Genomic DNA, 13418 nt, shown 5'->3' with positions numbered 1-13418 from the left:
ATTTGTTTTCAGAAATTATTGTTTATTTAAAAGTGGGCTATTGGCCAGTTTTGTTGCCCTTTTAAAATATTTGTTACTAAATATTAAATGGGCCAAAGATTAACAGTATTACCTAATTCATTCTTGATCAGTCTTTCTTGATTTAAACTATACTTGCCCTAATATTATTTCAGATTTTACATAGGGTTTAGAGATTTCTTTGTTTCGAAAAATCTTTTTTTTTCAATGTCTTATTTCCCCAAGACAAAAATAAAAATAGTTAGGCTGCAAAAAACCTCAGAAAACCTTTCAGAAATTTTGAGATTTTAATTATATCAGTCTCTTTAAGTTAAATTTTTAAAATGTTGATTTTTTTAACTCATTGAATATTTTCCATATAGACTTCTGTGTTCCAGCATGCCCTGATGTCAACACTGTTAGGCCTTCTCTCTGCTGGGGGCTAAGCCAAATCTGCCGTGGTGCATTCCGTGAGACCAGGGAAGGACAGTAGAGCACCATAGAGGAGTTCAGCTAAGGAATGTATTACTGTATGGGATAATGTTGGGACATGGAGCATCCAAGAATAACTTCTATGCAACATCATGATAGAGCTGTAAAATACAGATAAATGTTGACCTGTCCAAAACCCAAGTAAATTGTGGTGCCCATGACTCCTGAATACAGAAAGTTTTGTTTCTTCCAGAACCATATTTGCAACAAATAAGCATTTGCTGCCCTTAGGTCCTTCCCAATACTGATAGTATTCAGCCTTTTAGGAGGAGAAGATTGTTTATGACTGGCAAGTGAATAAGGCAGCGAGCCTTTGGGAGAAAGCAATCAAGGTCTGTGCCCCTCTGTAGCTTGTAGAAGGAATAGAAAATTTTATACCATTTTCAAAGAAGGGAAAGGAAACGAGGGAGTTGAAGGAACTGAGATCAGGCCAACAACACTCTAATATTATGAACCGTCATGTCAATCTCTTCTTTGCCACTGATCTCCTGTTCCTATAAAACTAGAAAAACTGCAGGCTGCTTGAATTGCACCTGTCATTTAGAGAAAGCTGACATCAGATACAGCTTCATTAATTCCACTTACAAACTTAATTTCCATTTCATTACTATTTTAGAGCTGAGTATTATTTGATGTGATAGCAAAAAATACATCCTGGAGGTTATTAGGCTCTTACTCTTCGTAACTTAAAACTTTGCAACTTTGCATTTTGCTCTGTAGTTTAGCATACCAAAATCCTCCCCAACATTTTACAGCCCAGATTTTTACCTCAGAGGATTCCACTGTAAAGTTATGATTGTATGTCACCACTCCCATTAACTAAATCAGTACTTGTAATGGCATATGGAAATGAAGTTAGATCTTCAATTTTTTATCATCTAGGGCATTTTGAGAGTTAAATAGGAACTCTTCGTTTTAGGTGCCCAGCAGGAAAAAAAAGCAACTTCCTGTGCTAGGTGCAGTTAAAGTGACAAGTACGTTTTAATCCCTTTATTAACTAGACCAAAGGAGGCGTTGACTAAGGAGTGAAGGAAAAAACTAACCTTTTATCCCCATTGTAGGTGCTTAGACGTTGTGCTGGCCTGCTCCACTGTGGTGGCCCAGAGTGCCCCATTCTGTGAGGTCAGAGCTACTTAGGAAAGCTGCTGGAGCATGGAGCCAGCCCTTTGGTAAGTTTGGAATATATTGCATAGTTTTGCAAAGTTTTTATTTTTAAAAAAATTTATTATTTTATGGCCTAAAGGGTATAAAATAATAAAGAAAAGAAACCTTGCAAAGCAGAGCAATACATTTAAAAAAAATGGGATTTACCACGTTTCCTTTAAACTGGCTGCATGCTCCAGCAGGGTTTCCTTGGAACCTTTGTCATTGAACAGCACGTCCTGGGTGTGGTGGAAGTCATCAGACCCATGTGAGTTCACAAATCCCAAACTTCCTAATTTTAACAGGTTCTTACTAATCACTCAATAAAAGAATACATTATTTTTGTGTTTTTCTCTTTAATAATCTCATTTATCCATTCTGAGAGGGTGATCCTAGTATTCTGACTTAGAGTTGCATTACATTTTAAAATGTATTACATTCTTAAAAAGAAAAAAAAAAATTAAATGTCCTCCAATGTAAAAAAAAATCAATACTAAATCCCATTGTTCAAAAATGCTTCCTGAAATGAAGATGTCCCTATCTTAGTGCTGCTCACTGTGGGACAGAATAAAGCATGCTGCAGTTCATTAGTGCAGACTTACTTGATGGATAGTTGCCGAGTGATGCAATAGAGTAAGAATTTTCCCTCCATTTTAGCCCAGCTAAGCCAACCCATATTGCAGTTCTACTCCTATTACTGGAAGATAGAATTGTCCTTGCTGAAATTAAAATTAAGTACATCTATAGTTTTAAACAAATTATATATATATATTCTCAGACACTGAGATTGTAATAGTGCAAGTCAGTAAGACTCAAGCTGAACCAGAGGAACTGAATTTTCTGGTCCATGTTGGCTATGTAATAAATAGTGTGAATGCTGTAAAATGGTCCTGGGAAGGCTTTCCACATAAGATGCAGTGATGTGGCTTTCTCCTGTCCTGCTCCTGCTGTCTCTGTTCCATAGCCACAAGCTGAAGTCCCCAGTGGTGCTGCTGGATAGTTTCTGCAGCAAGAGACTGCAAGGTTTCCTATTAACCGAACAGGTGGAACCATGCAAGAAGTAAGCAAGGAACTGAAGCATTAACATGAGAACTGCATTTTAGAAAACTTTAGTGTGCTAAGACTCATTAAATATTACTAGGTTTTTTAGCCTAACTTGGAGATATCTGGCAGGCATGAGCATTTCACCCAATTTCCAGCCCATTTATAGGAAATTAAAGGCAAGACTGCATAAAGAAGAGTAAATGACACATCAGAAAAGGATAATTCTGACATGGGAAGTGAAGGATATGAACATAACCATCTCTCATGTGTTTTGCAAAGTGCATAACTGGGGCAGGAGGAATGTAAAAGTGCATCTGCCCACACACTGCTGTGTGCCTATTTCCTGTGGAGTCTTTAGCCAGCAGCAATTTGTGAAAGGGACAGTTTGCATTTCTTCCACGTTACAGTAGGTCTGTTAAACCTGCCTCAGGTCTACAAGGTTCAAGGGCAGCTGAAAGCCCTGAGTTACCTTGATAGCGAGTTCTGCGATGCATTGACAGACTAACTTGAGTAGTGCTCAAGTCTGAGCAATGGCTTATAAATACAAACTGTGCTGTAATGAACTGAGCTGGATGTGTTTAGCCTCTGCCTGCCTTAGGATGTCTCTAATGCCAGTGCCAACAGAAATAACACTGCCGTCTGCATCCTCCAGTTAACCTCAGACTGTGTGTTGTCTATGCAGGGCAAGATGGCCATCTCTCTTTATTTTTTAATACTAAATAGAAACAGTGGCCAGAGTTTTAAAACTTGCTCACTTGCTTTAAGTATTTAGATGAACAGACTTTGTGTTGAAATGGCTGAGAGCACTTCAAGTTCCACCAAGTGTATGATTCCCACTCCTGGTGCTGCCAGGTGACGTGTTTGTGCTCAGGAGCAGTCAACAACATGCTTCCCAATGAGAGTTACACATCAGTCCAGAAGTGCCCAGGAGCAGCCTGGAGCCATGTTAGAAAGATTCCCTTGTGAGGCTCAGATATTGCTGAAAAAGTCTCTGAAAGGAGGAGGTTAAAGCCTTCTGGAGACATGCCAGTAACAAAAAGTTCCAGTTAACCTCTGGCTCTCATTCTGGGCAGACAGCACTGTCCCAGCAGGTGGTGCAGGGACACCTGCTACAGGAACAAAATACTGGCATTTCAGTGTTGACCAAAGACTTACAGGTATCTGGTTGGGGTACCAACACCAGAGCTTGAGTTAAAGCAAAGTGCTGGGGTTATGGCACTGCTCTCACCAGCTCCCAGTACTCTGATGTGGAAGCTGTAAAGACTGGACCTATTCTCAGCACTGGAAGCCTATCAAGATTTATGGGTGAGACCTTTTCCTTTCTGGGAAAATCTGTGTGCCCTACACAGTGATTTGCTATACATTAGTTAAACTTCTCTGTGAGATATCTCTGTCTCTCCAGTACAGATTGCTTATCTGCTTACCAAGTGCAGTCATGCTGTTAGTGCACTGTATGCCAAGTGGGCATCTTTGGACTCTGCAGGTGGTGTGAGGTCCTTTACTTCTTCTCCAGAAGTCCCCTTTTTGTGCACATAGTGGGTCTCCAGCAGAACTGAAGATCTGATTTTGGTCCAAGTCCTATGAAGCCTAGGTCAGGCATATGCCCAAACACTCTCCTCTGTGGCCTGTACCATCCTTCCTACAAGCTCTGGTCCAGACGATTTTGAAGGTTTTTGCTCAGTCCTGTTCGGGTTCCCTCAGTATGCAGATTCTTTTCACAGATTTTGAATTATGGGCATGGCAACTCAATTATTTCGGGCTCTACCAAATAAATGCCCAATTCCCATACTTGTCCTGCATCACTAAATGCCAAATATCATCTGTAGAAATGCAGAAACTAAATGCATGTACTTACAAGGCTCAGCAGTACCTACCTGCCTCCTGCAGTTAAGTGGGAAAGCAGCGCATACCACTCAGAATTAAGGGCAGTGGCGGGTCAGTAGTCTGCCAGAATGCAATTGCAAATTGCAGTTGCCATTTGTCAGCATTTATTGCCCTGCTGAAATTTTTGGAACTCTGATAAAACCTCAGACTTTACTGTTAATCTGCCTCTGCACAATGTGGGGTAAATCTTCAATTCAGTGGAACAGTTAAGTGCCAAGATGTCCTTCCAGGCATCTCTGTATGCTGCCAAAAGAGCCTGCCAGGCAGTGGAACCGGTGGTGTGATCAGATGGCACCGTCATACCAAAATGCATCCTGGTGCATTTAACTGGAGTATTCTTGTCCTTGGGCAGCCCTTGCTTAGTGCAGGCAGACAAGACTCTTCACTTACTGCCAAAATCCAAGGCTTTGTCCACCACATGAATATTTTTTTTCCCCCAGATTGCTTTTTAGTCCCCTAAAGGAAGACGGCATTTCCAAAAGGTTATCTTCCACCTCAGCTACCCTGCGTTTCACTCTGCATCTGCATCCCAAAAGTCATTGTGACAAGATGATGCAGGGATGCTCTATAGTCACTCTCCTTTTTTGTCTTCTTTTTTGCCTACTCCTTTTGCATTTTCTAAAAGTGGTGGAGACTGATAAATAGATGTCCAGGTCTGTCAGATAGTCTCTGCAGTTCTGCACTGTGTCTCCTCCTGTTATAAGACTTACATCAGGAGATGGAGTTACTTTTGTGACAACGGATTTGTACAGCAGTGGAAGAAACAATCCTGCTTCAGCTCCTTCCCAGTATTTATATAACAAGTCTTGCACCTACTCCAATATATCATGTATTGTTGCAATTTCAGAACAGTAATTTTAGCTTCTGCAATTTATATTTAAGCCCCCGACTTTTCCTAATATCCTGTCTCATCTCCCTGATGCCACAATGTTCACCACGATTTTGTTGCTTCCAGTATGAGAATAGCAAAGCTGACAGCTTAATCATCTCTTGATGACTATCATGTTTCAAGGTGAGATGGAACTATTTGTTCAGTGCCTCAGCTTCAGGATTAACTCTACCACATCTAGAATGTACTATACCTAGACGTACCTACCAAACATCTCTACCATACCTAGAAGTACATGGAGGCAGCATTGACAGAACTTCCTATAGGTTTGGGACCATATCTAGCTTTATCCATCATCTCCAAAGCAGCCTTCCACAACTGCAGTCTGTTGAAGTGCGTGGTCCTCTGCTTAGTTGTTGGCATCCGTACTAAGCAAACAACCTCTAACATCTCACAGTGGTTTGAAACCACCGGCACAGTAGAAATGTTTCAACCAGCCATACAAGAGAGTATCTTTTTTTTTCTCAGCTTCTCTCCACCAAAACACTGGTGACATACAGCTTCTCAGGGGTTAACATGGAAATATAAAGTCTGCAAATTTGCAAGGATATGTGGCTACCAGGAATGTTTTGTTGCTTGGAGTGATTCACAAAACCTGTGTAATGTTTCTGAGATTGATTCAGGGAGGTGAGCCAAGTTATGACTGACATCATGGTGACCAGGTGCTGCATAAACCACTTCAGCTGTGGAACTGGCACATTCACACCAGAAATATGTCTTCGTAGTTCTTCTCCTAGCTCCACTAACTGCTCTAGCAAATCATATTATATGCATGGGTTATTAAACCACAGCTCGGTAGGCAAAGCCTGTGTTGGTCATCAAGCTCCCAGGCATAGTATCATCTTTCTGTAGGTTTATGTACTGTAGACAAGAACAGCCCATGTCTGAGGAAACAGAAAGTTTCCTTCCTGCTAGAAATTTCCTGCTGTTCTGCAGTTTAATTCTGAACTCCTCAGTATTTCTGAGGCATTAGAAAACTCAGAAAAGGTACTAGCGACATCTTCATTTATTTCTGTCTAATCAGAGTGATTTTTTTAGTCAAAGTCTTACCATGAGTGTTTGTTACCCTCAGTCTGGAGAAGATGGGTTTATTTTGCATCCAAATCCTCATGCTTTGCCGCATGGCTGTTGGTGGGAGGTTAAGAGCAAATACAAGTATCTTTCTTACTTGTTCAGCACAAGTTGATCAAGAGAGGGAAACAGTTCACCCCCACTCATTAGTGTTGCTGAGCCAGAAAAGATTTGTCTTTGGTGTACTTTTGTATTCCCAAATTTCACCATTTTGGACTATTTCCTGGTAAAATGCACTTGAAATCAATTTTCTGTTCTTGTACTGAAAGCAATGCAGCTTTTTCTTCCTTTATTACTATGGAGTTTGTGTGGGCATTTCTCAGTACAGGGATAAAGTTTGTTCTTCTGGTTTTGTTTTTATTTTGGGATGTTCTGCTCAGTTGAGTAAGTGGCACTTGAGGGATCTTAATGTGGTTCTGACTAATAATTCTCCCACATTTGACCCCCAGCAGTTTGTTTATTATTGAGCAGATTTTTTTTCTTCTGATATTGGTTGCATCAACTAGAGGAGTTCAGGGACAGGGGGGGTTGATGCTGAATCTCTGTATACTGTAATCATACAGATTGGAGCCCATCCCAGGTTCTTACTCGAGTGATTACAGCTTCCTGTTTGTAAGAATTACGTATTTACCAGACACATCACACACCTTGATTGTTTGTGGGGCCCTAAACTTAAATTTGCGAAGAACTAAGACCTTTTGGTTTTCTCTGAAAAACTTAATAGAATTGGCTGAGAAAGAGTGAAGTAATATTTCTAGTAAAAACTGTTACTACTCTCTAGTTGGGTTTGATCTGTCACTTGAGCTTAGGGCATACTCCTTTCAGGCTTGGGTAAGTTTGCCAACATCTCTTTTCACGTGTCTATGAAGCACATGCTCAGGGTTCGGTCATACTTTATTCTGATTCCATAAAAGCAACATAAAAGCATAATGCTTCATTTGACCGTTCTGTGCTATAGTCGTTATGTCAACCATATCCGAGAACACATTGCTCCGTGGCAAGTCACTGGTCATGAATCATCAAGAGTGGCGTAAATGCGGACAAGCAGTCAAAGATAAAATTTTTACTGTATGATGAATGAAATTATTCGAACTGTAGTTCGTACATATTCCATGACATCCTCTGGCTCATACTCCAGCAGAGACCTAAGCTATTTGGATTATTAACTGCCATTGTGGCTGGACTTGTATACCTTTTATGCCTTTATCATACCAAGTAAAGACATCCAGGTCACACAAACCTTGTTCTAAATTGCATAGCTTTTGAAAGCACTCTCATCTGGGTTTGGGGGGAGTGCGGGCACTCACTCACCAAGGAGGGAAGCTGTGGGAGCAGCCCATCTTCAAGAATAGTAAAGGTGTGTATCTTCTTCCTAATGTCAAATGTTACAGAGATGTTCGTATTCCTGAAAATAAAGTTCCATTTCATGTCTTACCTCGGGCACTTGGATTTGAAAACCAGCTTTACTTTACCAAGCTGGCATTTCAAGTTTTCAAGTCACAAATTAATTTCTCTCATGTGCATCATAAATCTCTGAGGCTTTATGGTCCTTTCTCAGAACTGTGATTTGGGGGTTTTATGCTGTGACCATTCCAATTTGAAATATCTACAAATCACAAATTAAGATGTGAGGGGACTGTAAAACTGATGGTAAATCTGCCTGTCTGAGATGAGTGAACAGCATAAGACCTATGGGAAATAAAGACATCAAATTGGGGATAATTTTTTTCCTTGGGGAGAATCTTGGTACCAGAGAAATTAGCTCTGTCATAATTGTTTCCTTCAGGGACCCTGATAAGTGTCTTTTCTCAATACTTACGCTCACTGGGTATCCAATAAACAAGAGATGTAGTATATTTGGGGTTTAAAAGTTCATAAAACTTTCACAGAAGAAATTTAAAGCCACAAGGATTGTTAAGTTGGGGCCAGATTTACTCTCTTGAAAACGATTGCAAACCTCTTGCTTGCCTCAGCAGGAGAGAGGTTATTTCCATATTAAGCAATCAAGTACTCTTTTAATCAAGGTATCTTAAAATGGTAATTACTCAATCTTAATTATTTGTCAGCAACACATAATTTTTGTTGATATTATAATACTGTTTATTAGCACCATTAATAACCGAGCTATTTTGCTCTCTTTGGTATCTAAGAGCAAAGTCCAGGGGCATTTTGAGTAAATGAGTATTTTAGGAGCATATTCTGTCTGCATTCCTCATGATTCCTCAGAGACCTGAAGGCATAGGAAAAAACAGAGTTAAACTTCATGTTAAACTACTGGACCTGTAGAGCACTGTAACATTATTACATGGTTCATCCAGTGCTGTGATGAACTTTTTATTCTAGTACCCTATAGCTTGTAAACACCTGCAGCACAGGCGTTTAGCGTGCGTTAACGAATCTTGTGTCTTTACAGCGTTTATTCAGGACACCAGTCTATTTTGATTCCTCCCTCAGAACTGGAGACCAATCCCGCTTTGTGGCTTCTTGCCGTGAGTCAGTACAAAGTGAGAGACACGTTTTGTTCCTACTCAGTCATGGAGCTTTGTACTAAGGGACTCGGTTCGCAAACAGAGTCGCTGAAGGTGAGTAATTCTGCCATCCTGCACAACCTGTCGTCTGCACGGTGGTGTTTGAGAACCTTCCTTGCCATGAACAGCTGTGCTAAATGTCTGCAGTGAGGAGGAAATCATCAGAGGACAAGGGCAGCTTCCACACAACCCATGTTATTCTTTGCCAAAGGCTATATATGAATATCAGTCATTCTTTTTCAGATCACAAGGCTTTTAAACATCAAGGAGAGGCTTTTATTTACCTAAGCTTTCTGATCTGTGTTGCAGCCTGTGTTGATAGGCAAGTGATGGAAAACAGAGGTGTAAACGTCCAAGAGGCCCAAGGAGTATTACATTGTATATTATGTTTTATGAATTCTCTGATTATATGAAGTACTAGTTTGGTTTTCGCCCCTGTAGTTAAATAATCACATACTTAAAAGTACTGTATTGTTTTAACTGGATTGTCCTCCTTGGGGTGGGGGGGGAGATATTCTTTTTTCCCCAAAAATTAAAAGCCAGGTTGCCAGTTACATTTCTGAAATCATCTAGATTTTCCACTATGCTAATGAAATAAATTAGATCTTGGGATACTGATATTTATGATGTCTCCAGCCCTTACCGTCCTCGCTTAATAATTTCCTAATCAGTTTTTCCAAGGCTAGACACTGCTTCCTGTTTGCTATTATTCACTGGCTTTCTGAATTAATATTGGGAAATAGCATTTCCTCCCTTCAGAATTAGCATACCCATCTCTTCCTACATGCTAACGTTGAGATGACAAGCAAGTATATCTGCTCTTCTCCAGCTATTAGACTATCATCTGGCCATCCAGCCTCCAGGAAAGATAGAAATTATACTGGCACCTTAGCCTCTATTCTGCTATTCCTCTTGAATCATAATACCTACATAATACACTTATGTACTACTAATTTTTTTTATTAAATCTGCCCATTTGTGGCCTTTGTTACATTTTAACTTCTTTTTAGGCAAGGGGACTGGACCTTTCACGTGTACGGACATGTGTAGTAGTGGCTGAAGAAAGACCTCGGATAGCTCTTACTCAGTCATTTTCAAAATTATTTAAAGACCTTGGTCTCCATCCACGGGCTGTCAGCACATCACTTGGCTGTAGAGTTAACCTGGCAATATGTTTGCAGGTAAGATTTTTCACTCCTTAAGCTCAAAGTTGTTTTAAGAAAATGGTTTTCAGTAAGAAGCATTCATTATATTTCCTTTGGCTGCTCAGTTGTAGACATACTAAGAAAATGCATGTGGTACTTAATGTTCTTGCATATACAGGTAGTAAATTTCTGTTACTTTGTCAACTATTCATCCCTTTCATGTTGCAATCATAGCATTTATTCTGCCCATGAATACAGTAATTCAGAAAAGCGCATGGCGCATGGTAGTGACAGAATGCATCCTCTGTATTCCAAAAATAGTATTTAGTCATGTAATGTAGAATCCGGTTTCTAAGTTCTTACTTTAGAATGTTACAAAATGGATTCCTTCTGTTTATAAAATAATCCCAACCATTACTTAATTAACTAGATAGATATTTTCTGCACACAGTTTATTGCTTACAATGGAAAATTATTTTGCTACATCTCTTTCATTCTGTTTTGATCCACTAATCAGGAGAAAGTATCTAGGGGTAATACAGGATTTAACTTGCATTCTCCAGGAATCTTTACTGAGTCGTGATTTTAAGGACAGATGGAGCACTGTCGCTATCTGGTCTGAATTTCTGAATAGCCTCTGGGTTTTCACGCAATGATAACTACACAAAGCAGATAGTTTTAGGTTGATCTGCAGTATATTATTTTATCTTCGAGGACTTCAAGTGATGAAAGTTAACTTGCATTTTTGTAAGGTGTTCAATTTTTAAATGATTTTGCCTTATTTTTAGTTTAAATTTATCTGGCATTAGATTCAGCCATATTTTATTATATTTTTCTAATCTAGAATAAAGAATCTCATTTCTATCATGACTCTAATACACATCTTAGTCTTTGATAAATAGATAAAGAATCTTAAGACTTGCTTTCCTGATCTGTGTCTCATTTCTATGACTCCTGATCTCTTTCTGTTCTTCACATCTGATATCAGAACTTCACATATTATTCCTGTACTAATGCCACAGGTGTCCTACTCAGATATAATATGACTTCTGACTTAATAATCTTTTTAAATAATACAAGAATCATCTTCTGCATTGGCAGCTGCATTGGCTGGGAGCTCCATATCCATTTGGTCACCTACCATGTCTCCAACCTCTTCAAAGTCACTGTCTCCCCAGTAGAACTTGTCTGTACTCTATATGGTGCATCCCACATTTCAAATCTGGCAGTTACCCCTAGTTTACATTAAAGGCTTTCTCATGCATGTAACATGCATAATTGCTTAGGTGTGGAAACCAGAACAGATCTTCTCAGTGACACTGCAAATAAGGCATTTGCTGTTCTTTTCCTGATTGTAAATGTGAAGATTTTTTATTTTATCAAAAAAATGTGACAAATACAGGTTATGGGTTCAGCACAGACCAATATGCCTGCCTTAGCCTCTTGCCCTGTTCAACATCACTGAAGAATCCTGGCTTTCATCAGGCCTTGGCTAAACATGACCTTGTAGTTCATCATGTTACCACAATATGAACACAGGAGGTATGCCACATCTCCAGTACTGCTTGCTTCCTCTCTCACTACCAGCAAAGTATCCCTTCAGCGTAGGGTGACTTTAATTATTACTATCAAACATATGACAAGGCAAAGCTGAGCAGGGTTAAAAGTAATTCTGTGTCCCAGAGGTAGAGTTCTTTAGTTTGACATTCTGTAATTGCTGCCATAATTATTCTCCAGAAATAAGAGTTGAAGAAAATCTCCTGTAGTCTCAAAAGCAGCACTTGAATCCTTCAAAACAGTTTTACCCTGATAAAACTTAATAAGTAGTCTTGTGAGAAAAATACAACTTGTAGGTTAGAAGCATCTATGAACTCAAGCAGCATCTTCCCCCACATTTCTGTCATGGATTTGATACAAAAAGTACTGACTGAGGTCTTGAAATCTCTTCTACTGAATGTTTCTTTGCAAGAATACAGGCCGTTTTGTTTCTTTCTCCATATCTAGAGTCCTGGGTGATGACAAGGCAGAGAGAACAACTCAGAAAATATCTAGGATATCTTTAGGCCCTCCCACCTGAGACAGCACAATTTGGATGGTTCCAGTTTAGGCCAGTTAGCAGGTGCAGCTCAGTGTGCTTTCCCAGTCAGCAACCCAATCAAGCTTAAACACTTGGCTGGGAGGGGCACAGCAGGCAGCAAGGACACTACTTTCCCTTGAGTAGAAAGGGAAAACAGAGGAGAAAGAGGTGAGCTGGTTACTTGGTAACAATAGTATTCTAATTTGCTCCTGTATCTTTAGCCATTTTGAAGTGCCCATGGGAGGAGGGGAAGGAGGGAAATGATGGCATACCTTCATGGCCAACTGCTCTGACTTTCCCAACAGATCAGAATGGGGCCCAACAGCTCCACCCTGCAGCTGTGGTGGAGCTACTTCTGAAAAATAACTGAACCTCTCTGGCTTCTGGTCCATGGAGGGACCAGATATGAAGGATGCTGTAGATAACAAGGGCATTTTAGCTGCAGAAGTTTGCTTGCCACTAATGAAAATCTCCGCTTCAGGCTTGCAGTGATCTCTGGACTGTTCATGGTGGCTGCTTCACTTACAAGATAAGTCATTTGTTCAGGACAAATAATAAAACCAGGGAATAATACTAAGCAGCAGTAAGTCAGGTTCAGTGCCCAAGTATGCCTCATTGGAAGTAATATTATACTAGGTCTGCTGGGATGGACTTAACTTTTCTCATAGCAGCTCATATAGAGCTGTGTTTTGGATTTGTGACGGAAACAGTGTTGACAGCACACTGGTGGTTTAGCTGTTGCTGGGTTTAGCTATTGCTGAACAGTGCTGCACAGCATCAAGGCTTTCCCCATTTCTCAGTCTGCCCACTGCACCACCACCCCACTGCCCACAACGGGTAGGCTGGGGGAGAGCACGAGGCTGGGAGGAGACACAGCCAGGAAAGCTGTCCCAAGCTAATCTGGGATATCCCATACCATACAATGTCATGCTCAGCATTAAAAAAGGGGGAGTTGGTCTTCCAAAGTAGCCATTGCTCAGAGACTGGCTGGGCGTCGTTCTGCTTGTGGGAGGCAATGAGGGATTGCTTTTGCATCGCTTAGGGTTTTTTCCTCTTTCCTTCAATTAAACTGTCTTCATCTTGACCCATGGGTTTTCTCACTTTTGCTCTTCCTATGCTCTTCCCTGTCCTGCTGAGAGGGGAGTGAG

General features: G+C 40.3%; 1 protein-coding gene across 6 annotated transcripts in view; it reads left to right on the top strand.

The window, feature by feature from the left end:
• The window catches only part of DIP2C (disco interacting protein 2 homolog C), a 336977-nt gene that overhangs the window by 285482 nt on the left and 38077 nt on the right, over positions 1–13418 (top strand). For all 6 annotated transcript variants that reach the window (XM_075045682.1, XM_075045643.1, XM_075045635.1 and 3 more), the window contains 2 exons: positions 8934–9102; positions 10059–10229. In XM_075045682.1, coding sequence (XP_074901783.1) covers positions 8934–9102; positions 10059–10229 — 340 coding nt within the window. The remainder of the gene's footprint in view (positions 1–8933; positions 9103–10058; positions 10230–13418) is intronic.

The sequence above is a fragment of the Buteo buteo genome, chromosome 2, assembly GCF_964188355.1.
Source record: "Buteo buteo chromosome 2, bButBut1.hap1.1, whole genome shotgun sequence".
Classification (NCBI taxonomy): domain Eukaryota; kingdom Metazoa; phylum Chordata; class Aves; order Accipitriformes; family Accipitridae; genus Buteo; species Buteo buteo.
Note: the sequence above shows the minus strand (reverse complement) of the source record. Positions and strands in the feature narration are given on the sequence as shown.